General features: G+C 45.4%; 2 protein-coding genes across 4 annotated transcripts in view; one reads left to right on the top strand and one right to left on the bottom strand.

Annotated features, from left to right (window-relative positions):
- Positions 1 to 45: 45 nt before the first annotated feature.
- ZBTB26 (zinc finger and BTB domain containing 26) lies at positions 46 to 6,375 on the bottom strand. Its single transcript, XM_006267252.4, has one exon. It carries the CDS (start codon positions 6,176 to 6,178, stop codon positions 4,856 to 4,858), a length of 1,323 nt encoding a protein of 440 aa, XP_006267314.1. The 5' UTR covers positions 6,179 to 6,375; the 3' UTR covers positions 46 to 4,855.
- Positions 6,376 to 6,476: 101 nt separating this feature from the next.
- Positions 6,477 to 27,287, top strand: part of RABGAP1 (RAB GTPase activating protein 1) — a 91,180-nt gene continuing 70,369 nt past the window's right edge. Inside the window, exons 1-4 of one of the 3 annotated variants that reach the window (XM_006267253.4) lie at positions 6,477 to 6,568; positions 16,173 to 16,374; positions 24,980 to 25,214; positions 26,485 to 26,689. In XM_006267253.4, coding sequence (XP_006267315.1) covers positions 16,225 to 16,374; positions 24,980 to 25,214; positions 26,485 to 26,689 — 590 coding nt within the window. In that variant the 5' untranslated portion in view covers positions 6,477 to 6,568; positions 16,173 to 16,224. Of the gene's footprint in view, positions 6,569 to 6,627; positions 6,760 to 16,172; positions 16,375 to 24,979; positions 25,215 to 26,484; positions 26,690 to 27,287 lie in introns of those variants that run through there. The other 2 variants (XM_014603777.3, XM_019475683.2) reach the window with 2 other exon arrangements.

The raw sequence follows: 27,287 nt of genomic DNA on the forward strand, positions 1-27,287 counted from the left end.
GTTTCCTTCTGCTGGGAAAGCACACACGGAGGCTGCACAAGCAAGGAACGTAGGAGCGAGTTTATTATAAGACTTGGTAGGGCTACAGAGCTCCTTCCATCTACGGGTATCACAGCACTTCACAAACGACAGGTTGGGCCGTACGGGGGGGAGGTACAGGTAGCAAAGTATCACAGTCCCAGCAGACAAGAAGAGGCACAAAGGGCGTAAGTGAGTTGGCCGAGGCCGTACGGAGTCTGAACCCGCAGGTGAACTCGAGTCAAGTTCTTCTGCCCTTCACCCGCGAGCCCATCCTTTTAGATGAGCTACGGGCAGAGGTTAGCAGACTTTACTTTTGGCAATACATCGGAAGTAGCTTGCTGATTTTCAGTGACATCTGCTCACGTTCGTTTGCTGCCCATCGGTACCGCTTTCCACACGATTCTTGGCTGAGGGCAGAATTCAGATTCAATCGCTGTAGGAAAAAATGGCACTTGCTCTGCCTGACAGTACCACCACATACAACGTGATTAAAGTTTTGGACGAAACTCGTAATCCCTCCTATTGCAAAAGGCGTGTATAGGAGAGGCCGGATTTTCCTTTCAGACGACTGTTTTATAAAAATCACTGCAGACCCTTTAGACCTGTACAAAACAATACAGAGAAGCCACAAAAGTTGGCTTTTTCCCTCAAACAGTACCCAAACTTCAAACAAAAGGGAGAAAGGTGTCAGAGTACAATATGAAAAGCCACTGACCAGCTGTGATAATAATGTTTTTAAAACTTCTTCCTAATGACTAAAGAGGTTGCTACTAATTAAGTCTGTGGAGAATACACGGTAAAGAAAATATATTCAATTTTATCCTCTGTTCATGGAAAACGATTGGCTCTTCCTACATCAAGTTAGCACTGTGAACTAACTTCCCTATCTCATCAGTACATTTGTTTTTTAACAAGGCCTAACACAGAGTTACAACCTATCAGTCTTTTTCCTTAATGTAACTTTGCTTTTTTTTTTTCTTTTTTAAATTGTAAAGGTACTTTCTCTTTCTGTTCTCTACCCCTTCTCAAATGACTCTAGCATTCAACATCACTCTCCTTTTAACATGCTCAATTTTCAGGTCAATTCAGTAAGACTTTAGTGTCACAACTACCTAAAAAGTTGTGCTGAAGGGGAAGATAACCAACTTCTATAAAAACAGCAGATTAAGATAGTTCTTTTAACCCAGTGACCATCAAGTAAGTAGGTGCCAAAACAAAAAATAAATGTGGTCTATGTACTCTTAAAGTAATTTAATAACACTAGGGAGGAAGTTGCATCCAACCCTTGTAGGAGCTCATTCAATTATCAGCAAAGAGTGTTTTACACATTGTTAGGACAAGTGCTACACTCCTTTTTTGAATATATAAGAGCAGTATCACATAATCATAGAAAAGTAAGGCTGGAAGGGACCTCTGGAAGTGTAGTGCAAGCCCATGCCTGAGGCAGGATCATCCCCATCCAAAACTTACTATACAAATCCTCGTCTAACCTACTAATAGAACACGATCAACAGTCGCACAACTACAATGAACAGCACCTTAATCTGCCACAGGCCAAGCAGGGAGACAACAGTGGTCGCTGTCCTGCTGTTGTAAAGTTTCTTAAAATGTGCTTGAGAGATCCAAGAAGAGGGTTATGTCCCCAGCTACAGAGGAAGGCAACCCCCTTTGTAGGCCATACTAGTCTGGCTGTGGAGCAAAATTCCTTCCTAATCCCCAGATGTGATGACTGGTCTGATCCTGAGTAGAGGAGCAGGGCCCTTTAACTAGAAACCACTAGGTTTTAGTCCCAGCAGGAATACTAGCGTCCCGCAGGCAAAATGAAATAAAATGAATCTAGCCTTTCACTTAAGGAAACCTGGCACTCAGAGTGACTTACAATAAAGTTACATGTGTTTTAGATCCAATATAAAGTTTATCTTAGTCCCTCCTAAAGTTGCCTTTGGATTTATAATAGCCCCAAACTACATTTTAAGATTCACAAGTTAGGAATAAAGCAATGACCAGCTTTTTTCCCCCCTGCCTCTCCTCTATTCCTTCTTTTGCCTGTTTGTTCTAGCAACCATAGCAGTCATGTTTTATAGTCCTACCTCTCCATTCTGCTCTGCTTTTTGCTGCTTAGATCCATACTGTACCATTGTGCTAGGTCACCTAGCCCCATCCTGCATGGTCTACCCCTTAGCCTGCTGTCCTTTTCCAGGCTGAAGGGTATGCTCTTTAGCAGATGTCCTTCACCCAGATGCATCTGAACAGTTTGAGCATCCTCCTCTGCAACATTTTTTAAGCATTCATATTTTTATGCAATTCTAGTCTCTGCTTTTGGAACCGGACAATTACCACCTTAAAATATATTTTGAACCTGAACAGAATGGCCAGAACTCAGCGATTTAATACCCTGACATCACAACCATTATTTAATCCACACTTCTCCATGTAACAGTTCAACAGAACAGTTTAAAACTCTTAACTCAAAAAGCTGATTCTTCACTTTCATAGCTCTCCTCCCTCTCTTCTATTTGCAGGTCTAAATTAGATCTGTAAGATTACCACTCCTCTAATTGTACACCATAATGCCTTCACAAAGAATGTCCAATGGCTACAAAGTCCTTTTAAAACTTATTTCTTGGTAATTAAATGCAGGTTGGGGTTGTTTTTTTTACTATAAAAGACTGTTGAGCATACCTGTTGTTCAACATGTTAACCATAAAATAAGAGCCTTTTTGTTTCTCATTCAAACTCACATGCAGAGCATTAAACTAAACTGGAAGCATAATTCAGTTTCATGAAGGACCTCCTGGAAAACAGCTGCACTGGAAGTAACATTTGATCTGAATATTAGGAGCTATTCTTTACCAAGGGTCAATCAATAGGTTACCGCCTATGCTGCATGTCAGTACAAGTATGAACCTCTGCTGTGAGCAGCTTTCTTCATAAGAAAGTAAAGTCGTTCTTTCTGCCCCATTTGGAATAGAAGCTAGCTAAATGGAATTGTCCCTGTTACTTTCTGACAGCAACACAGTATAATGCCACAGTTCCAGTTAACACTCTACTTCCTCTAAGTCTGATGCATTTAAGGCAGAGTACAAGAAGCACCACTGAGCAGACAATAAAAACGCAATAACTTACAGAAATTCCTATCTGTAACTTGCTCCAAACTTCAAGTTTTAGAAAGTCAAATCCAACAATTATACAGGATGTTAATTCCATTTTTCAGGGACCGTATTTTGTAAGTCTGAAGAATCAGATATCATAACTTAACACTGCACAGTGTGGGTTAGTATAACAAATTTTTGCTCCCACCCCAACTTACTTGATATGTGGCCCCATAAGATGTCAAGGACAGTTAATACAGGAGTGAAAACTAATTAAAAATTGGAGAGAGTTGTACATCTCAGCTGCTGAAACATTCTTTTCACAGTGTCAAACGACAATATTTCCCACTCCAGCTTGGCTTTAAAACTAAATATGAAGGTCACAACTGTGGTTTCCGTGAACAATGCTTACAGAAGATGGAACAATAGTTTTATTTTGAAGTCTTCAGCATGTCTCAGTACATACAGTGGTAAGTGCCCTTTTAGTAGCCCCAAGTGAGACAGCATCAACAGAAAACTCATACCTTGATTCTAGGTGGTCAGTCTCAGTCCTGAAGGGCTATGCTTTATCATCATCATCAAGAATCCCACAAAATCATTAACTGACCAAGCTAGACTATTCAGGGCTTTAGCTTCTTGTAATGCACATCTATGTTAAAAACCCTGAGAATTGGGGTAGGGTTGATCAGCAGAGGGAATTTGGTAACACAGTTTAGAAGGGACAAGAAGTGACATGGAAAAAAGCATTTAACTTTAGGGGCCTAAGGTAGGATCGGAAAACAACTGTCTTGATACACAAATTAGCAGTTAACTACATGGAGTGCTCTCAAAATATCCAGTGCTTTTGGAAAAGGTGGGTTTCTGTGTCTCAAGACTTGTCTGGCTGTTTTCTCCATCAGCCCAGTTGCAGAGAGACCGTTAACTGTACAGGTGGCTTCTCTGCAGCCTGCAGCAAGTCTGTCAGAAAACATTAGTCCCAAGATCAGTGGTTCTCAACCTGTTTAGACTCAAGGCACCCCTTTATAGCTCTGTGAAAATTAGTGGCATACCAGCTGAGAACCACTGAGCTAGAACCTAACTGATGCTAGGTGAGGAGGGTGGGGGCAGGACTTTACCCCACTGTACTCTACTTTTTCCACTGCCTGTCCCCTCCCAGCCCCTGGTCTATACCCAAAGGGGAAAACACTGCACCTCTGGAGCCACGCACACTTGCAACACCCCCCTGCCAGCCTCAGAAGCATGGGAGAAGGCGGGGTTGGAGGGACAAGCTGTCCATCCACCTGCCTGTCCGCATGCAGCAGAGCACACTGCCAGATCATGGACAGATGTGGGAGCTGCTGGGCGTGGGGAGCAGCCGGGGGAAACCTCTTGCCTGTGGGATGCTGGGGTGCCTGGCAGGAGGAGAAGTGATTGTTTTCCTCCTGGCACAGAAGCCGGACACCACAGCAGCCTTGGAAGGACCTCAATTGAGAATCACTGCCCAAGACTGAATCGGAGAAAATGAGGCAGTCAATATAACCCCATTATCCACACTAGGGGCACAGGTAGAAACTTGCAGGAAGATGATATTTTTGGTGAATAACAGCGACTAGAATGAAGCCTGAAGACCTGTTACGCTTTGTAATTCAACCCTCCTGTATACAGCCTTACGGAGCAGGCCACCTGCTTGGCAAAGAGACCGAACCACACTTGTCCCTCTCACCCAGGACACTTCCAAAGGGCTGCTTCCGCAGCGCAGCTGCTTAGTTGACACAAGTACTATCGCTCCTTAAATTGAGCACAGCCTGGGCCAGTTTTCCTGCATCCAGTACCTGGCTCGCATCCGCTGGCTGACAGACCTTACTGTCTGTCACGGTGCTACAGCTGAATGAGTCGAAGTCAACCGTTATATCTTGAACATTCCTTTCATTGGCATTGTCAAAGCTATTTTTACCGTGTAGCTGTTTAAGGTGTTTCCTCAGGACAGGTTTATGTGCAAAAACCATGTCACAATAATTACATTTATGGGGCTTGTCTCCACTGTGCAGGTTTAGGTGGTCCTGCAAGGAACACTTCTGAGAGAACGTTTTCCCACAGATCTTGCACTGAAAAGGTTTGATCCCCGCGTGTACCCTCATGTGCCGGTGGAGATTGCCTTTCTGAGTGAACGTCTTGCCGCACAGCAGACACATGAACAGTTTATGCATTTTTAAGTGATTAGCATAGTTTTCCAGGTGCCGGAACACCCTGGTACATTTGGGACACTGATGATGCCACTGGAGCCCTTTGTCTATGCCTCGATTGTTGGGGCCAAACATCTCTTTAGAAGCCATCACGATATTGTCGCCGCCGGCGTAGGAAAGGGCGTAGTTGTGGAGGTGGTTCTGCTCGATTTCATTCGCTCGGTTTTCCACCGTGGAGTTGATTAAAAAGTGCTGCGGCTCGGAGGAATGCAGAGCGGTCTGCTCGGAAGAAATGAACGGGGCCGCGTCCTTTTTGTTTCTGACCTCGGACACCTCCCCGATGGACTCGACCTTGACGATCTGGATGTCGCTGTCCTCCATGTCCAGGCTGTCTTCCGAGGGCTGGACGCCCGGCGAGTCCTGCTGCAGGGAGTCGTCCTCGTCGCCCGGCGGCTCCTTCAGCTCCGAGGAGTCGCTCTGCCGCTCGCAGTCCTCCTTGCCCTCCAGCGGCTGCTTGGGCTTGATGAACTTCCAGAGGGCCTGCGTGCAGCGCTCCACGATGTGGCTCATCTGCAGGAAGCTGGCGGCCGTCAGGTAATTCACCAGCTCCATCTCGGGGAACTCCAGGACGCCGCTGTAGCAGGACAGCAGCAGCTGCCGGCCCACCTCGGAGCTCTGCAGGATGGAGATCTTCACCTCGCGGGAGTCGTTGAGCAGGAACTGGTCGCGCAGGAAGGGGGAGCCGGCGGCGAAGACGATCTTGTGCCCGTGCACCTCCGCGTCGTCCACGCGCACCACCACGTCGCAGAACTTGTTCTCCTCGCGCAGCCGGCTCATCTTCTGCAGCATCGAGTCGCCGTAGTTGTCGAACTTGAAGCGCAGCAGGTCGGCGCGCTCCGACATCCTGGCCCCACCGGCGGGACAAAGCAAGGGGTGGGGTGGGGGGAGGGGGGAGGGGCAGGGGCCGTCCCGGCCCCGCGGGTACCTCAGCGGCCGCGCTGCTGCATCCCCGGGCGGGGCAGGGCGGGGCGGGCCCGAGGAGCCTCCCGCCCCGCCCTCAGCGGCCGCGGGCCCCGGGCCGGGCGCGGCGCAGCGGAAGCGGGGATCTGCTTCCGGGCCGCCCGCGACGCCGCCACGAGACGCCGACACACCCGCCGCCGAGCGCAGCGCCCCGGAAGCGCATGGCGCCATGACCCGGAAGTCGCCGCCGCCGCGCCCCGGAAGCGGTTCTTCGGCCCGGGTCACGTGGCGGGGGCGGAGGCCCGGCCCCGGGAGGCAGCGGCGGCGCCTGGGGTAGGTGCAGGCCGCGGGGGGGGTGGGGCGGGGGCTCCCTTCCTGTCAGCGCCGGCGGGACTCGGCGCTTCTCCCCCCGGCCCTCAGCGTCGCCTGTGGGGCGCCCGCCCGCCCGCCGCCGGGGTGCCGTTCCCCTCCAAAGGCGCGTCCGTTGTTAAGGTGTATCGGCACCCGCCGCGCGCCGAGGAGAGGTGCGGTGTCTCCTACTAGGAACAAAATAGCCATCATTCTCCCGTGGCAAGCTTTCGGGCGCGTCCCGTGTCCGGGTGGTGCCGCATCGGTCTAGAGGAAACCCGGGGGAGGCGGGCTCTGTTATTACACTGCTGCAACACGGTGTCGTTCCTGGCAAGCTTTCGGGCACCGGAGAAAAGGTTGTAACAGTCCCGCCCCCCCCCCCGGGTTCGTGTTTCGTGGAGGAGTCGATAGATGGGAAACTCGTCCCGGCGGCGGCTCGTAGCTGGTGAGGGGGCTCAGCTCTCCTGCCAGGCTCTGCGATGAGGGAAATTACCTTGAAATTGCAATTACAAATGCAGGAGCAAGGTCTCAGGTGGTCACAGTTGCTTCCTGCTTGGGAAATTATGAGGATTTCATTAAAAAAATCCGCTAAAATTTGATATCTTCCATGTGTCCAGTGTCTGGGTGGTAGCCGCGCGGGTCTAGACACGTGTCGTGTCCAGTGTCCGGGTGGTAGCCGTATGGGTCTAGACATGTGTCTGGGTGGTAGCCATGTGGGTCTGGACACGTGTCCGCTGTCCGGGTGGTAGCCGTGTGGGTCTAGACACATGTCTGGTGTCCAGGTAGCCGCGTGGGTCTGGACACGTGTCCGGGTGGTAGCCGCGTGGGTCTGGACACGTGTCCGGGTGGTAGCCGCGTGGGTCTGGACACGTGTCCGGGTGGTAGCCGCGTGGGTCTGGACACGTGTCCGGGTGGTAGCCGCGTGGGTCTGGACACGTGTCCGGTGTCTGGGTGGTAGCCACGTGGGTCTGGACACGTGTCCGGAGGGTAGCCGCTTGGGTCTAGACACGTGTCCGGTGTCTGGGTGGCAGCCGCGTGGGTCTGGACACGTGTCCGGGGGGGTAGCCGCTTGGGTCTAGACACGTGTCCGGTGTCTGGGTGGTAGCTGCATGGGTCTAGACACGTGTCCGGTGTCTGGGTGGTAGTTGCATGGGTCTAGACACGTGTCCGGTGTCAGGGTGGTAGCTGCGTGGGTCTAGACTCATGTCCGGGTGGTAGCTGTATTTGTCTAGAGGAAAAGGCAGTTGGGAGTCTTGGGAGAGGTGATTATTAGACCAACAAGATTTTTGCAAAACAGCATCTTTCATGGCAAGCTTTCGAGCACAGACACATGTCTTCAGGCTTCGGAGAAAAGACTGTAAAAGTTCTCCTGGGTTGAAACAACAGTTCGTATTTCATAGGATTTCACAGAGGAGACAGTAGGTGGGAAACCCTAATGCAGTGGTTCCCAACCCTTTTTTGCTTTGACCCGCTGCTGGGAGTGGAGCGCGGTGGCGGCAGCTTGTCCTTTGTGGGCAGTGCTGCCGGCGTTGCCCCCACAACCCTCATTTGGGTCGCGACCCGAGGTTGGGAACTGCTGGTCTAATAAAAGATATCGCCTCTAACAGGAGCCATGGTTGCCCTTTTCCTCTAGACCAGTACAGCTACAACCTGGTTACCTAACGTATATTCTCACAACCCACTTTTGGGCTGTGACCCGCGGGTTAAGAAACGCTGCTCCAGCTCCTGCAATGTCGGTCTGGGTGTGTGGGTAGAGGCTGTTCCCAGGGAACTCGTATCAGTGACATTCTCGTGATGGGAGAGTCGAGGCAGCGTCAGCATTTCTTTTCAAATCTGCTGTTTCCAAGACTTTCTGCTTGTCTCCAGGGTGGGAGAAATAGCTTTGTGCAGGAACCTGGCATCAGGGCTTTGTCCTTGGAGCATATTAAAAAGAAAATCCTTTTGGTAACTGCTGTACTGATGGTCCTGTTCAGGCCTAAGTTAAGATTGCATTAGCTCGAACTCTTGCTTATTGTCTGATACCTGACTTGTTTCTAGCAGACAATTCGGCCAACTCTGTGATCTTCGCTTCCCATACCACTTGCTTCCCCGGTAATGACAGGTGGGCCCTTGAGGCAGCTTTATTTTGAAACAAATCTGGATTTGGTTGGATTTGGTCCTTCCTCAGAGTCAGTGGAAAGCAATGCCATCCTATAGCTCTTGTGCTCCTTTGGATAATGGTTTTAAAATGAACTGAAACCTTAGCAACAGCCTTAGCTTTTGTTTGCATGCTCAGTATCGTACCCGCTTTCTGGCTCAGACCAATGCTTTCATGAGCATAGAAACTTTCTGCCATGGGGAAGGGAAGAAGTTAACTGCTTTCTAAAGGTGTGGCTAGGAGAGAGCCCCATTATTAGATGTTTTTGCAGGTCTATGTTCTGTGGGGAAAATGGGTTGATAGTGACTTTTGGTCTGTTATATTTTGCATTTCAAAGTCTTGATAATACACTGACTTCCTGAGTGTCAGGGAAAAGTTAGACGGTGAGCTACTTTTTGGTGGCTGACATTTTTGCTGCTTAGTTTCCTGTGTTAAGCTGCTCAGACCAACTCTAAAGCACCCATTGCAGTTGCCTTTAACTACTACATTGTTTTTAAATGTTACCAGTTTATTTTTAAGGTCGCTTGCTTATTGAATCGTATGTGTTTGTGTGATCTCAGGATGACAAAGTTTAGAAAAGTACACAACCAGGAGATACAAAAGTCAACAGCAGGGAGAGTTGTTGTGAAGCTGAAAAGTTTGTTTTTTTGAGACTACTGTCAAACGGTCATGAGAATATCCCATCCCTGCTACAGATTCTGCAGACACACTCATGTAGGGATGATCACGAAAAATAAGCATCAGTAGGATTGTGCACGTGTAAATGCCACTGCAGTGAAAGTTAGTATTTAGATGCACATTTGACCAGGAAATGGAAGCAAAGAACCGTGCTGATATTTAACCTAAACAAATCAATATTGAGGATTTCACTTAAGATTTTACGTTTCTTGGCTCTTTGTTCTTTTTACTGTGTAACTTTAATGTTGCATTTGAGCTTCTGAGTTATTTCCTTAATCAGAAAAGAGAGCTACGGCATTATGTTGCATGCGGAGCTCTTCCTCTCTCCTGCTCCAGGCTGCTTTTTAAACGATGAGTTCCTTTCTGCTTTACTTCATTTACATGCATTGTCTAATTGCTCTATCTTTTTTTTCTTCCCTTAATTTTTACTAAAAAAATATGTTGGCAGTTTTTAAGAAACTGGCAGTGCAAGCTTGGGGGGGGGATCCATAAAAGAAGACAAACCTTAACATATCCTCCACCTGTATCTTTCCCCAATGATATAATTTTGTCTTGCTCCCTGTTCCCCATGACTTTTTAATCTCTTTACCACCCCCCTCCTCCCCCAGAGATATCCTAGACATTAAATTAAAGGAAATCTGTTAATGCTAATGTTAGCTTCATATGTTGGTGCTGCCTGTTCCTATCCTGTGCAACCGCCCCTTTAATTCTCTGTTCATGATGCTATGTTTGCTTCCTGACGGTCTTTAACAGTCAGGATCATAGCAGAGACTTACTCTTTTTCTTCTTTTGCTCTGGCATTATCTATGTATGGCTGTTGAATGTTCTGAATTCAGAAAAGCAAGGGCCTGGAAGTGAGGAGGAGCCAGCTTTCTGTGTCTGTTTCTCTAGTGGATTGGTTCAGTCATTGAAGATCTGGCATGCTGTCATCTTAGAGTGGCATTTCAAGCTCCAGTGACTTGAGAATAACCTCCAATTACTTGCAAATACAGTAATGTAAAGTGGAAGATCTTGTTTTATTGCCTCAATTAAATTCTTTTACATCGACCTCAGGCACAGTCACAAGAAAAACATGTTCACAAGTGCCAGTTCAGGGTGTAGCTATTCATGGACACTGAAAAAAGAAGGAAATAAATGTTGTATGAGGGCATTGCAATAATCTTGGACTCTAGTAGGTGTGTTTTCTATTTGCTTTGAGATTGTGTAGTTCTCTCCCACTAATCTAGTTTTTGTTGGCACAGTAGTATGGAGGGAGGGGGAAGGTCCGGTACGACTGCTGTGTAATGGCTGAAAAGGAGAAGTAGAAAGTTTTCAAATGCTTGTTTTGAGCCTTGATTTTGCACATCATTTGCAGTGGTGTGTGATGCAAAGGGTGAAGAAAAGTCACGTTTTTCAAAATAAAATTTGCAGCATCCACATCGTTAAGGTGAAGTCCATTGGGGAGGTGTCCGAGGTCAACCAAGGACACTGCTCCTCTTGTTGACCAGGCTGCGAGTTTTTTTTTTTCCTGTTGTCTTTCTGTTTTGAATTTTGGAAGCAGGTGTAGCCACCAAAGGAGAAGCAGTCAATGAAAGGACCCTTCAATAAGTTGTGTTTTCCAGACAGTCTGCCTCCTGATGTGGAATTCCTCACCCAGATACTCAGATGTTGGGGTGCATGTTCCAGTAGCTCAGGAGTTTTCTGTTCCATTTTCTAAAACTTCCTTTTTTGTTGTTGAAATTTAATCTCAGAGCAATGCTACTTAAGGTTTGACTTGAAGGTTGGAGTGTGAGAGCTCTGATTTGTGGTGAGAAGTATAAAGACCTCAATTTGTGTTTGGTTGGGGCTTTCTGTTCCAGATCTTTCATCCAGGAGAATAGAAACCTTAGGGGTTTTAGGTTGCCAAACCTCTTAGCTTTGGGGTGTTGTCACTACAGCAGCTTTTCCTTGCTTTCTGATTCTGGGAGATTCCTGGTACCAGCAGCTTTTTCTTCTGTAAATCATGGAGACAAATTTAGACTGGCATCTGTTTTAGTAAGCTCATAGACTTTCTGTTGTTACTCTGCAATCATGAATCCTCTGCTTATGGTAAAATGCCTGCAAGTTCCTCTGCAGGAAACTTGGCCTAAATGAATGCTTGGAGGCAGTGAAGAAGACACAAGACAAAGTGGAAATGTACATGTATTGACACATGGTGTTTCAGCAGAACAGACCAAAGGGTGGGGAGGGAGTACATCCTAGCAATTATTCTACCATTGCTTCTTTCTCATCATGGCATTTATAGTTCAGGAACAAGACTCATACTAGTTCCCACCTGATTAAATCTTTAAGGAAATTCTTTGATCCAAAAATCTGCTAACTTTTATGAGAGGACCTGGGATGTTTGCACCTCTGGTTTATTTGTGAGAGGTCAACAGCATGTCACTGATGTTCTGCAGGAAAGGCTCTGATTTTATCGCCCCTGTGCACAGTTATGCTCTCAAGCACTTGTTCCCCCTTGATGTCAACTTGTGGAGTAAGACATTGCTCAACGTAAGGGTGGCAAAACAAAACTCTTGGTATTCTCTTGCTGTTGCAATTTGTTTTTATTGCTACACTTCTGTACAGGGTATGTTGAGACCAATCCTATGCATTCCCGGATTATTGTGTGCCTGAGGTCTTTCTACATCACACAAAATAAGGAATTGAAAATGTGTGAAACTGCACCATGTTTTATCTTTTAAAAACAAATTTAATGCTGTTGAAAAGTGCCAGATTGATAGGCTTTGGAAATAGTCAAAATGCAACACTTCAAGCCAAACGCACTATACCAAAATAAATTGTTCCTTGTCTAGATGATCTGAACAGCTGCTAATAATCAAAGCTTCATACTGTTTTACAGTACTGCAGATAGGTGTGTACACTTTGAATGAAAGCATTAATGCTTTCATTTGTGTTTTGGTGTAAGGGAGTTTAGTTGAACTGCAAATCTTTTTGGTGATGCAGTTAAGTGCTGAAAGTCAGCGCTGGTAACAACTTTTTGTGTAGTTGGCTTTAGTTAATTTAAGTGAGCAATAAATACCATAAGTGGTGCATTTGTGAATGCTGAACTTCAGAACTAGCAGCAGGTTTTTTAACACAACTTTCTATTAAACTGTTTAAAAATATTTTTTAAGTAAAGCCATAGTAATTAAACTAGGAAAAATAAAACTACCTCCTGCCTGTAAGCAGAGAGGGGTAGTTAGCCATGTTAGTCTGAAGTCAGGTAGAGTAGGGATACACCTTTATACGCCAACTGAACTGGAGGATCTCTGATTCACTTAGTCTGTAAGCTGCATCTCTACACTGTCTCCTGCCCATAAGACATTCCTGACTAATACCAAACCTATGACCCAGCACGTGAAACTTTGAGAAGTGCCTCATTTTCACTGAGTGTCTGGGACTCTTAAAGATGGACTTAAACTCCATAATAATCTGGGTGCTTGTGAATATGTTGTTCAGTAATGAGGGAGAGAGTGAGTGTGTTCATCTTTATGGATGTGTTGCCTAGCTTGTACCAACATAACAGATTCTCCTGTCAAAGTGAGACTTCTGCTCCCTTCATCCCCATCTCTCCTTGTTTGTTAGTCAAAGTCTCTTGCTGTGTCTTGCAGCTGGCTTTTCTGTGTGGTTAGGCTGTTTCCTGCTGCACCTAAAGCTTTTAGGGCAAGGTGACCTGCAGCTGTGATCTATAATAAAGGTGCTGTTTGCCTTGACCAGAAGTCTGGCCATGGGGTACAGGGACTGAGATCAAGGTGGAAAGACTATAAATTGGGGTTTGTGGTCTCTGGAGCACTCTTTATCAATGAGGGTGTCAGCAGGCTCCTTATATAGATCAGTGGTTCTCAACTTTTTTAGATTCAAAGCACCCCTCATTGGACTCAAGGTCCCCCTCCACAATTTTTGTGAATTGAGCAGCTTCCCATTTCAAAAATGAATTTATTTATTACAGTACTTACCAGTGGGGTGGGGAAGTCAGGCAGAGAAGAGCCTGAGCCTGCACTTCTCACCTCCTCATTCTTCAGGGCACCCTTTGAAAGATCTGGTGGCACCACTGGGTGGGCTAGCACCCTGGTTGAGAATCATTCAGGTACATAAACTGCATTCCTTGGGCCTCTGACAAGTGGTAGGGGAGCCCCACTTCTGGGCATCATCTGGGCTGAAGAGAATTTCAGAGGGTTTTTCTCTTTTAAAGTACTTGTTTGAGCAGCAAAAAGATCTTACTCATGGGTTGGGTCAAGGTAGGAATGACAGAGCTTTTGTGTTGGTCAGAAGAGAGGAAGTTTGTGAGTAAGGCTTTCATGGCCGTTCCCAGAAGCAGTGCACTTGGGGTAGAAAGTGTCAGCCTGATAGTCTGCATCCTGGCAGGGGAAGGTGGAGAAAGAATGGTTTGGGAAAGTGTGAAGAGGTAAAAAGTCTTATCCCAATTTCATTCTAGGATATTGAGACTGGAGGAGACCTCTCCTCAGGCCATCAAGTCCAGCCCCTCTGTTGCAGGCAGCTGCAAGCCATAACCCTTTTGCAGCTACTCATCTCTCCCTTTGACAGCCTTCCTTGAACTGCCACTGGGTTCCCTCAGTTCAGGTTTAGGTCCAGGGAAAGGAATCCCTATTGGCTACTTTTAGCTATTGGGCAGTAGGAGATCAGGTGAAGACTAAGACATTGTAATCTAGTTTAAGAGCACCCTCTTTCTCCCTCAAACCTTTCCCCCTTGCCCCCAATCAAGTCTGCGTGAGACTAAGCAAGGCCTTTTCCATGTCCTCCAGATAATTGGTCTTGATTTAATCTCTTTCTGGGCACGGGTTAAAGGAAAAAGAGGAGGAGGGATTCATCCTCCTGACAGACTAGCATGGATGCTTCCATGCTCAGTATTTTAAGACAAGGCTAGACAAAGCCTTGCCTGGGATGATCTAGATGGGGATGGTCCTGCTTTGAGCAGGGGGTTGGACTAGATGTGACCTGATGTGACCTTCCAACCCTCATTTTCTATGATTTCCTGGTGTTTTGTTGGGGTTTTTTGCCTGAACGTGAGGAGTAGAGCAATAGTGTAAAGGCTTCTCTTCTTCCAGAGGAGATGCACATGATGTTCTGTCCCGTGGTGACTTTGTGAGCTAGGTTTGCATCCAGGCATGTTTGGGTTTTTTTGGACAAATATCAGTCTGGTAATAACTTGGTGCCTGTAGAGAGCCTTTAATGAGACAGGAAGAGTAGTTTGCTGTCCATGTGAAGAGAAGTAGCTGATGATATATCTCCAGGACTTAGAGCTGCAAGTGCTTATGAGGAGACTATGTTATACCACTGAGAAATGTTCCCAGTGCTGAATAAGTGAATTGGGTTTAGATGACAATTCCTGGTCCCCAGGCATGCAGCAAATCCTTCTGCCACTGACATGTGGGGTTTCTTTTGCCATAGTGCCCTAATTTTTGTAGGTAAGAGGAAGAAGGTGCCTTGATGAAGGTGTAAGCAGGAGTAAGAAGGGATGTTCTTGGTTCTGTTGGAGGATTGCTAGTCAAAAGTATCAGGTGCCTATGTACCCTTGATATCCAGTGGCGTACATTGAAAAACATCGTTATGCCAGGAAGCTTCATTGTTTGGCTGCTGTTTTGGCAGTCAAACGGGGTCAGTTCCCCGCGGGATGGAGGGCCCAATTCAGAATGAAAATCCATTTTGGTTCAGTTATGCCTTGCATGTAGTGAGGGAGCAGTCTGTTGTGGGAAGTGTGTAATTGGGACCCGCTGAGGGATTCAGCTGGCCATTTGTGCCACAGCATTGTATTTTGAGCAGCGGTCTCTAAGAACTTTTGACGTGGAGGTTCACGGTGCATAGCTGAACTCAACCTTTTGTTCCTCTCTTCTTGGTGCATCTTGGTGCCAGCTCTGAGTCTGTCTTTTTAATCACTTCTGTTGGCTCCAGCCTGCTGTGCCTGATCCAGCCTACGCTGTTCTTCCTGCTTTATGGAAGGTTGATTCAGTGTCGAGTCTTACAGTGCAGAAGTTTCAGTAGAGATTGGTAGCAAAATGCACAGCTCAAGGTTTTATCTAGCTGTAATTACAGCACATCAAATCAGATTTTAAAATGCATAGCTCTGGGGGATGGGTGGGGACCTTTGTGATGGGACTCAATAACTGGTGTGCTCTGGCATCTTAAAAACAAAACTGAAGCAATATTTGCATGGATGCAGATTAAGGGAAGCCAGGTAATTTCAGAGGATACCCTGGGTGTGTAATAGAAAATACCCTTGCCCGTAAGATAATGAGGTATGCCTTTGTCATCAGGCATAGTACGTACTTTAAGGCCCTGGCCTGTGCTACAGCGGGAACTGTGCCTGGGGGTTATCTTACATTTTTATTGTGCATTTTAGGCAGAAACTTAGCCAAGTTTCTTCAAATGTTGGACTTTGAAATAGTTTGGGGGCCTGGTGAAGGTTCTCTGCACTGCAAATCGCAAGGGTTTGAACCAGGTCTCCAAACATGAATCAGTTTGTAGCATAGATGGATCTTGATTGGGAAAAATTGTTGTGAAATGCTTCAAAAAGATATGTTAATTTCTTCCTGCACATGATATTTAGAAACCACGGTAGCACTTTCAAAGCGGGGAGTTTCACAACAAATTCAAAGCAAGACTGTGAACGCACCCCAACTTAAGAATGGTGGTTGAGTTATGCAGTCAGAAGTCTTGATTTTTTTTTGCTTAACAGTCAGCAGGTTTCTGAAAAGAGACATTTCAGCTTGTAGCACAAATTTCTATATAAGTATTTTTATGATTTTTGTTTTTCAGGAGTTTATAAAATATTTAATCTCATTCATGAGTCGAACTTCCTTTTTAAGTCATGGATGACAAGGCCTCTGTTGGAAAAATCAGTGTGTCTTCAGACTCGGTATCCACTCTTAACAGTGAAGATTTTGTCTTGGTTTCCAGGCAAGGAGATGAAACGCCATCTACAAATAATGGTAGTGATGATGAAAAAACAGGACTGAAGGTAAGAACCTGTAACCTGAGTTTGTTCTGTATTTCTTCTAAATCAAACTAACAATGGAAGAACTTAAAGATTGAGTTCCTTGTTATGGAAACCTTGAAAGAAGAGAGAATTGATTCAAGAATCAGTTCTGCTTGCTGGTAGATTTTTGGGTTATTTTTGCTGATCATAGGCAGTACTTAGACTGTAGAAAAGGGCTTTCTTTACCACTACCTGCCTTTTCATTTTTCTGACTGCCACTGAAGCTGACATCTTGCATTTATGATCAAACAATGGTGGTACATGGCTGTTCTTAGTTGGTAGAGGGTTTTGGCTAGTCATAAAACATGATTGTCAGACATCTGGAATTCTGACTTAGTTGTAGCTCTCTGGGTAGAATACCCTTTTTGTAATGAAAATGTCTTTAGTTGATCCATTGATTCTTATATGTATTAAGTTTCCCCCATGTGAAAGGTTTTTCTAAAGACATTTGAAGTGGGGCTAAAATCAACGTATTGGACAAGTGGCATGGACTTCAGAGCGCAGCCCTTGGAGTAGTTTTTGTGAACATATGGAGACGGACACCATCTTTTCACTTAGCATGTGGTGTCTCTGAGAGAGACCCGAGGGGATTTTTGAAAATCACTTCTTTTCCTTGAATTTATATACTAAAGTTTTCAAGCACCAGGGAAATCTTTCAGTCCTGTTTGTTTTTCAACAGTCTTTGAACAAGGGGGCAAAAATGTGAAGGTTATTCTTAGTTCTGCCTTTCACCTGTGCTTGCATTTTTATATGGTGTATCTTTCCTCGAGTTGACCCATGCTGGAACAGTCTGTGTGGGAACTGGGAAAAAATAATTCCCCTTTCTAAGAGCCTTTGGGATCATGTCAGATCTCTGCCATCAGAAGGATGTGTCCCATTGGGCACACTGGGGAATGCCTGGGGATCTATGTGGTCTTTGGTACTGGCAGATGGGAAGTAGAACAAAAGCTTCACTGCAGATTTCCTGATGTCTTCGCTCACGTCTCTGCTCACCCCCCTGCTCTGCTTGGCCTCCTTGCATTCCTTGGTGATCTTTGTATGCCTGCTGCTGTAATAGAGGTACTCCTCACAAGACCAGGTGACTTGACGAACAGACATGGTGGAAGAACAGTTTTTCTTAGTGATCCAGTTTTTTGGTTCTTTTTGTCTGATGAAAAATTAGATGCCAAGAGTTGTTTTGCAACTGCAGGAGTTTGAAATATACCATCTCTTTCAAAAGTCGAGTCTGCAGAATATCCACAAGTGAGTAGTCCTTCAGTGATCAGCATGGTTCTAACCAGAACTGGAAGAGGGATTGATTGTTTCCTCGTGTTTGCATTGTATAATCCATTCCCAGGATTTTGGAACGCTCTGCTGAGGGATTCTTTCTTTAGAAAACAGAAGTATTGGAGAGCTTCCTAAATCATCAAGCATCTGAGTTCCCAGAAGAGTGGGACATGACTAATGTCCATTCCCTTCTGCTAGTGCCAGAGGTTTGGAAAAGTGAAGAGGCGCACTCTGCAGTGCATATCACTGATATCACTCCTCAGTTGAGATGTCTGGATTCTTAGTGCAGCTTTAATGATTACCCAGCTGTGAATGTTCTCAGATATTCATAGTTTCAGGGACACACCTGTATATATTTAGTCCAACAATATCTTGGTTTGTAACCTAAAAGAAAATGGGAGTGACCTGCAAGGCAAGTACAGTCACCTCTTAAAGGCCACATGCATCTAATGGATTAATAATTGCAGTTGCCTTCAATTGACTCCCAAAACTTACTGAATTTTACTCGGATCTGTTTACTTTCAAAGTGGAATCGAAACCATGAATGCTTCTGAAATCTTTTGTGCATGTGTTCTGTATCCCACTAGAGAACCAGGAATGCTGCCATTGCTTTGGAGCTGGCTTTTTTCTTTGTAGGTCAACAACATTTATCAAACAAAATTACACTGTTTCCTGATTTGGAACTGAACATTGTAGGATCTGGTTTTGCTGGTCGTGAAGAATAAGCTTCAGCATGAATCTGCTGCCAAGGTTGTGCATAATCCTTGAACAAAGTGAATCACCTTGAACCTTTCCTTTTGCATTCGCTTGTTTGAGAGCACGTTCTGTTGTTTTTTATCACTGCAATCTGAATGATTAATGGAAACATGATACCCAATCTAAAGTCTTTCCTGCAGGAATTTCTCCTGTTAACCTCCTCTCTTCGGGTCTACAGAAAGAAAGAGAAGACAAGACTAGAAAACAGTTCCAGCGTCTTTTGACTCCCATAAACTGCAATTTCCTATGCAAGAACCAAGTCCGCTGGTTTAGTTGGAAGCTAAATTCAAGAGCTGGTTATGCAAAGTGAGCTAATGTCAACCTCAGCAAATCAAAGTGTGTGACCGTGGACCGTGGAAAACTACTTTTTGAAACACAGACTCTGCATTGGATCAAGGTTGCATGTTTAACATAGAAGTTGGAATGCTTTGGAGGGATAAAGAATTAGGTGCACAAGTCTAATTTAATCTCTTTGTATTTGCTCAAAGACCCACTGCTATCAGGTGGCTACAAAAGGAAATGTTGCTCTAATAGGATTCTCCAACAAAACCAATTCCAAATCTGAGTTTGAAGAGGGGACACTTACCAGAATTGTTGTTCATCTCTCTAACTCTGGGACAACAATTTGTTCACTCTACGTGCTTCATAAGGATGGTGCTGAGTTTTAGGGCTATGTTGCTGAATTTGGTGAACTGTGAAAGATGCACACTGAGCTGGAGAGTTAGAAAATGCTCTTGTTTGAGCAAATGGACACTTCTGTTTCTCTTTTTTTGTGAAGTGCATCCAGATGAATACACTCTTTAATAGTCCTGGGACATATTGCTGTTATGTAGTCTGTCATAAGTCTTTAAGTTTTTTGGTTTCTGTGTATGCTGATATGCACAGTTCCTGCACTTTAAAGGGTTACTTTCCCTGCTCGAGTGTTAGATATGGTGGTCTACTTTCAATACTTCTTCCCATATTTGCTCTGCTTTTGTCAACTGGCAGGCGGAGTGAATTGAATTTTCAAATACCTTATTCTTAGTGCATTCTGTAGAACAGATGTCTTGTAATAAGTGTACTGAAATCCCAATGAGCATAGAAGGCCAGCATTGTTCATGCATGTATATAACTGGAGGAAAAGGATAAATCGTATGCCTAAAACGGCCCTGTATGGTTGACGGCAGACAAGCAGCAAAGTCGGTGGCTGGGTTGGTGCTGTTTTAAAAAACCTTTTGGAGTTATGCTGGGCTCAAAACTGAAGGAATGTTGGTTTGAAGGAATTAGCTTTATTCTCTGTTCTGAACAAACCTAGACTAAAACATTTGCCAGACCCTGAAGATGTGGTTGGCTTTTTTCCCCTTTGCCACAATTTCTATCGGCATGCTGCTGCTGCCTCTCATGGGATGCCTTGGTGCGGCACCTGTGAGCTACAGTAATGTTCCATCTTGCAACAACCTTTGCTGTCCTAAGATTGCGACCTATTAGCTAATTTAACACCCTGCAAGGAAGGTCTTCCAGGAATCCAGGCAAGAAAGAAAGAGCATGTCTCAACTCCTGAACAATTTTGTGTGCGTGTATTTGGGGCCCTCAAAAGCAGTGAACTTGCCCTAAGTGCAGATTTCAAGTACGTGGATATTTATTGTTGCGTTTTTGGAATGAGGACTATTAGTGTCTGGGCTCTTGTTTTTATCAATTCCTGAAGTACAGATTTTTGTAGGAACTTTTTCAAAGCAGAAGCGGTTCTTTTAGGGTGTTGATGCTTTTGGCTTTACCATGTCCTTTGTCTCTGCTGCATCAGTTAAGCAAGTCTAATCTGGAATCTGAAATCATATTCAGTCGCCCAATAGCGCCCTCACCAGAGCGCCTCAAGGGATGACAAGATCGAACAGTCACAAACTCCTCTGCGACCAATTCAGGCTAGACATAAGGAAGAACTTCTTTTCTGTCTGAGCCCCCAACGTTTGGAATAGACTGCCGCTGGAGGTGGTGCAAGCACCCACTTTGAACACCTTCAAGACACATTTGGATGTTTATCTTGCTGGGATCCTATGATCTCTGCCGACTTCCTGCTCCCGGGGCAGGGGGCTGGACTCGATGATCCTCCGGGGTCCCTTCTAGCCCGAATGTCTATGAAATCTATGAAATAGTTTTACTCATCGCTATGTGCGGGTGAGCTCGAGCACTTCTTCTAGATCCAGGCAGCATTTCAGAGATTCTACAGGTGACATTGGGTTTTTAATGCAAAACCCAGTCTTTTCCTGTATGCCTCTGCCCCTTCGCAGGATAAAAGGCCTGGACATGTTTTAAATGTGCTCCAGCAACAAGTTGCTTTTAAGTTAATTCTGCATTCCTAGGTTTTGTTAACAGCAATATCCAGATAAGTGATCCATAGTTAAACTTTTGCCCTTTGGATCCTGCATACATGTGGACTGTTGTTTTTTCAGGTGGCTCTTATTCAGCTTGTAGGATCTGTGAACTTCATATCCTTTAAATGGCTTGTGTCTTTGTAGATTTTGCAGGTGCAGGGGGACTTGGTTTGAAATATTTGAACAAGGCTTAAAAAAATATTTATCTTGGTTTTTCCTTTCTTAAAACTGCACCTTAGGCATTGTTTGTAATTCTTTTCTAACAGTAATTGCACCTGCTCTGTTATTTAACTTGGTCCACAATAAGTCTTGAGGTGGGTCTGTCTCCAGGGAGCAGATACACACAGCTAGAATGTGCTTCTAGCTTTTTAAGTAGACCTGACAGCGCTCGAGTCCCTGTTGTCAGTCAATAATGTTAGCCTTGGCATCTGCTAGGGGCTTGAGTCACTGTTTCACCTGAACGGAGCTTGGCTTCTAACTTCCTGGAGTCAGAACATGTGTAGCAGAGGCTGCGGGCAAAGATTGAGTGACGAGGTGCTAATGGGGGTTGCGGAGATGTTGCAGTGGACACGCTAGAATTTGCTGCAAAGATCGTACCTTCATGCATTAAAACTCTCCGTGGATTTGTCTGTGTTCATTGATCATGCATCACCATTCATCCCTTCTGAAGAGAGCCTAATTCGACATGGAAGATGAGCTTGATTCTTAACGAGAAGCTGAGCTGTTGCATTCCAAAGCCTCAAGCTCACGTTAGGGTTCTTATCCATCTCATCATAAACGCTTGAGTTTTACTTTCTTTTACCATGGAGGAAAAAATGAGCAAATTTGAATGTTCTTAGCCAGCCATGGCTTACTGAGTTTTCCAAGGCAATGCTTCACTTTGGGGTGGTATGTCTCTTCTGCTAGTGACAAATTAGCCAAGGTAAAATGTTGGTGGGAATCCCTGAAACTGTACTGAACAGCTGCTTTCTATGTGAGCATGCAGTACTGAAGCATCGGCAGCTCATGGAGACTTTATTTGGTTTGGAGTCTGCAGTGATGACCACTAGATTTTTCTCCTGCTCCTTCCCCTCTACTTGTGCTTGGTGATGGCTTATTACTAGTATTAGTTTATAACTGATGTTTTACTCTTCATGTGCCAGCTTCTAAGGAAGATAGGATCTGGAGCTTCTCACTTCCTAGGTCATTGGATTGGATTAGGACCAGGTCGCTAGTGACGGAAATGCATTACTGGGGGAAGGGTATTTTGCAGCTTGTGTACTGAGCAGGTCTGACTCTGTTACTGGTGGATAAGTACATGCGTGAGAAGCCACCATCGTTGCCATTTGGATAGATCCCTTTGGCAGGCCGAATATTGAGGTCAAGGATCGATGGAGCTGCTGGAGCTACCTTCTCCAGCTTGGGAGTGGGGCAGAGTCATAAGAGATGTGGAAAAGCTTGGCTTTCCACAACATGTGTTGCAGCAGTTACATGGATAGAGACCTTCACTAACCTACGGGAATGACCCCTTTCACCTCTGCTCATAATGTGTTTGTTTTCCTTCCTTCCTAGTTAGTGCTTCGACACGGCAAACTGTTAGAAAACCAAGATTGTTACTTTACCCCTGCATGTTCTGCTGTATACGGTTGGGGGTTTATGCATGTTCGTAATAGCGTGCACGTGCCATATGGGGTATGTGAGTGAAAGAAGGGGAAGTGTTTTGAGGGGGGCATAAGTTAAGCTTGGGATGGGAGGGAGATGAGCCGTAAGACCTGCAGCTGGTAATTGTGATATGACAGAATTACTGCTCAACGGAAACAACTTCTCAGTGAAGTAAGGGAGCCAGTGGTGATCGGACTTTTTCAGGCTTGGAGCCTTACGACAAAGGTGTTTCAGAAAGTGACAGCAGTTTTGAAATAAATCCATTGTGCACAACAAGTGGGGAAATTGCACGGCAGTGTGGAACACTGATGGCAGCCTTGTCAAATGCACCCATCATTTCCAACTACTTAGAGAAGTGATGTGTTCCAGTAAATGATCATTGCACACAAAATGGCTTGATTTTGAAATTGCCATTACTTTCTGGAACACCCTCACCCATTACTTTTGAGGGTACTCATGTGGCTGCTGCTATGGGTGTCCTCCATTCACAATGTTTTCTTAGTCCAGGCCACTTCCTACTTCTCGGCTCTCTGTCGTGCTGTGTGAAGGTGTCCTATTTTAACGTGTAAGTGACTTCAGGTTGATCATGATTCAGTTTCAATCTGTGAACCTAGGCTGTCATTTCATATGCTTGTGGAGCGGTTTAATCTTCCACCAAGTCCATGGACATGTGAATAGCTTAATAGGGGCAAGTCAGATTGTCCTGACTTAAGAAAGCTGCAAATGCCTGAAACAACCTTTAAAAGCAGTTTAGCCCTGACCACAGCATGGCAGAATTACTCCTTCATGAATCAGACAATTTTCTCATGTTTTCAAGTGTGCAGCCTGCCCACTTGTACACAGCTGCCAGGGTCTGATTTGCTCTAGGCTCCTGTCATGATCTACGCTTTTCCCTTGGTGTGACCGTAGCCTTTGGTGCATTGGTTACAGTGCACTTCAGATTATTTACTAAGTTCATAAGCAGTGGTCTGTGCAGACTTCTCTCTGCTCTGTGTCCTCTTCTTTCTCCTTTCCCTACTTCTGTCCTCCGGTCTAGTTTCCAAGAGAGAAGTGGGAGAGAGCAGAAGCAAATTTCAGATTCCATCTCATTGCTAGTATTTAAAAAAGGAAAACATGGAGAGCCTAGTGGGAAGGGGCTTGTAAAATGTGGTAGACTGCTTATGGCCTGGTACGACTGCACAGCCAGCATCCTGTTAACTTGCATGCATTGTTGCAAATGGATCAGCTTACCAGAAAAGGGAGGGATGTGGAAATAAGTGACAGATCACAGGAGGTGGGAAACATAACAGCCAGTAATGGAAGAATTGCAGTTCTTAGTTGAGTCCCGTGGCTGCCACTGGTTAAAATACGTTCAGGGGACATTGTCTTTGTTCTCCTGTATCTATAAGTCATCTTACCGCCACCCATGCACTGTGGCGGTGGGTACTGGGTATTTTTCTAGTCAGCATCTAGCAGGCTTCTGCTATATGAAGTTTTTCTTGTTTCAGAAGCACAAATGGTACTAGACACCAGTACTGTAGTCTCACGCTTTGAATTGCAAGTGTGTTCTGGTCCTACACTCCCCAGCCCGATAGTCCTGGTCGGTAGTGAGAGCCCTTCCAGTCGGAGAGCCTGTCCCAAAGACTCCTAAACGTTGTGGAAGGGGTAGGTGCAGAAAGGGAAATTGCACCTTCCTCAGGACAGTTGGGGGGCTATGTAGCATCCTTTCCCTGCTTCCTAGGAATCGAACCCAGTGCCCTGCATGTCAAGTGAGAATGCCAGGGGTCAGACCGTAGTGGGGCAAGGAGCGCTCGCCCTCAGCTGAAAGAGAAGAGGTGCTCTTCTATCTGCCAGACTTCTCCTCAGCTCCTGTTATGAACACTTCCCCTTTCACTCTGTTTGTCTGAACCGTTGCAGGACACGAAGCACTGGCTCTGTCCTTTCCTCAAGTAGGGGTCTGATATTCTACCACTTAAGCTGGTGAGAGTATTGCTGCTGAGTTTAGTGGGTGCAGGCTCAGGCCCTAAGTGAGTGCTTGCAAGAAATGCAGCAGAAATATGGGTGTTTAAAACTTTCCTTAAACAGCTTCTTTTCCGGAGACCCAGGTATGAACCCATCCCTGACCCTGCTCTTCTCGGTTCTCTTCCTGTATCATCTGTTTCACCAGTAGAGAGGGGTTTTGCTGGTATATGAATTGCGCTGAGTGTGTGCCTGTGTTTGGCAGCCCTGATGCTACTGTGAGTTTCATAATAGAGCATTGTCGTGCTGACCTGTATAAATACTCCCACTTAGAGCTAGTCTGCATACTTATGTGATAACTTTCTCATTCCTTTTTCCCAGAGCTGGATTGTTCCTGCTCTGAGAGACCTTTGCAAAGTTTTTTCAAAGTACTAAACAAACTAACTTAGTTTCCAAATGGTTTGTCTTTCATTTAAGTTAAATTGTAGTTGGTAGTAGGTATGGAGTTCTGGTAGCTATTTTTGATTGACAGAAGAGATCTTTGTAGCATGCTGGTATCTGTCTGTCCTTGTACATGAGGGTTTTTATCTTTAACTGAAAAATCTTTTTCCTTCTTGACTCCATTTTGTGACTCTCAGATTGTAGGTAATGGAAGTGAACAGCAGCTTCAGAAGGAACTTGAAGACGTGCTGATGGATCCACCCATGGAAGACCAGCCAAGTGACCGGGACCATGGGGAAGACAGTCGGGCTGATGGAGAAGGGGAAGAGCCCGTCATTCTTGAGGCTTCGGCATCCTCTACCATTAACCCAGTGTCCGTGGCAGGACCCCAGAAACCTGAGATGAGCCTGCCAGTGAAGCCGGCACAGGGAGGTTAGAAGAATGCCCACCAGCATCCATCTCTCTCCCTCCCTCCCTCCTGCCCAAGTACACGTGTGTGTCGCATAGTGCATGTTCCATTTATCATTTCGTCTGCTTATACAGCAGGACAGTACCAATAGTATAGGTTGCATACAGTACTTGGAAAGTAAGTTAGCAGTTCCAAACTGCTTGCTATAATGCAGAACAGCATGGCCAATATTTTTAAATTGCTCTGGCTTCTTTCACTTAGAAGGATATCAGGAAGTGTATTGCTCTCCTATAGACACAACCTGCGAATGTAGCTGCATCTGGGTTGAAGACAGCATGCAGTTGCAGTGAAGGAGTGAGAGCTGAGGAAACTTGGTCCAAAGATAATGAAGCAAATCCCCTGTTTTTTAAAGAAAAGTCATGGGAGTGTTAATATCCATGCCAAGCAGATGGGTTAACTTGTCTGTTTTTTGAAAATGTTGTGTTTTCAAAAGCAAGTTAGTGATATAGGAGCAAAAGTCTTAGCTCAATAAGGTGAGTTATCCAGAAATTAAATCCTGGGTAAAATTTTAAGGTACTAGGTGGACTGCATAGAGCAGAGTGTGAAAATGCCCTTGCCAAACTGGACCTCCTTGTCCCACTGGCATTCACTCGCAAGTAAATATTTTTAAGATCTCTTAATAAGCTGTCTTTTTTTAAGGATCCCCAGTAAAATTCTGTACAGACCCAGGCAAGCGTGCCTTTTCTTTTAAGCTGCTCCTTAGCGTTAAAATAGTCTGTGTATACTTCTATTATCACTTTTCTATTTAAGTGGCAGTTGTTGCCAGAGGGATGTCACGTGATTCCCTTGGGTGGAGAGATGGGTGGAGCTCGAAGAACATGAATCAAAGATCTTGTCCAAACTGTTGATAAAGTTTGGAAACTGTCTTAAGGGAAGCCTGGTGGTCATTTCCCAGTATCACATTCTCGGAGCTGCTTCTAATCAGGTCTTCTTAGAATGGCGCTGACTCTTCATGAAGGGGTGAAACTTGGAGCAGTCTGACAGTATGTTAATAGGGAGTCCCCATGGACTGAGCTTATCTTTAGTACTTGGACAGTCTTGCCTCTCTCTCTCCTCTCCATAATGTACTTTGAAATGAGGACTTTAGGCATTCCCGTCCCCCTTTTTTTTTTATTCTATTCTCCTGGCTTTGTGTAGAGTTTGTCATGTGATGTTGCAGACCTGCTCTGGAGGGTTCACTTGCACCTGCCCTCTGGTCCATCTCTTTGGTGGTAACTTTGTGCTCTACTGCAGAATGCGAGGAGCCAAGCCCTTTTACGCCTGTAGCCGACGAAGACAGCGTGGTGTTCAGCAAGCTCACGTACTTGGGCTGTGCCTCGGTGAACGCCCCCAGGAGCGAAGTGGAGGCCCTGAGGATGATGTCTATTTTACGAAGCCAGTGCCAGATTCCTTTAGACGTGACCTTGTCAGTGCCTAACGTGTCTGAAGGAACTGTGAGGTATGGTGCTTGTTCAGAGAAGTATGCGGGTCGGGTGTTGCCCATCTTAGCTGTTCCATCTCTCAGAGGAGAGCAGGCTGTTTTCTTGCACATGGGAGAAGACAGGCTACTTAAGGGGGTTTTTTAGATTTCATAAAAGGGGGTGTAAGGCCACATGGAAAAAGAGAAAATCTAAAGGACCTATGGATCCATTTGCAGAACTTTCATGGACAAGGGACAGCAAGGAACGGTGACATGAAATGCCTGGGAAAAATAGGAGTAGGGATTGGCATTAATTGATGCTTTGGAAATGGACCTCTAGTCTCTGGCCAGGACTGGCTAATTGTTTGGTTTAGAGGATCTTGGGCATGGAGGAGGTTGTCATCTCCCTCCTCAAAAAGTGCTGCAGAAGGGCAGGCAAAAGGCTGTTGTAAACGTAAGGAGCATTGCTCACCTGACACACGTGGCCCGCTCTACAATGGGTCTGCTTTCTGAAGGCTGAGGAGAATTGTGGGTGAAAGTACGTGCTACATTTTGGATGCTTACACTTTAAGATGAGCACAAAAGAAATGAGAAGTCAGCAGTAAAAACTTAAAACGCTCTGAGCCTAGCACTGCTG

This window comes from Alligator mississippiensis, chromosome 12, assembly GCF_030867095.1.
Source record: "Alligator mississippiensis isolate rAllMis1 chromosome 12, rAllMis1, whole genome shotgun sequence".
NCBI classification, from domain to species: Eukaryota; Metazoa; Chordata; order Crocodylia; family Alligatoridae; genus Alligator; species Alligator mississippiensis.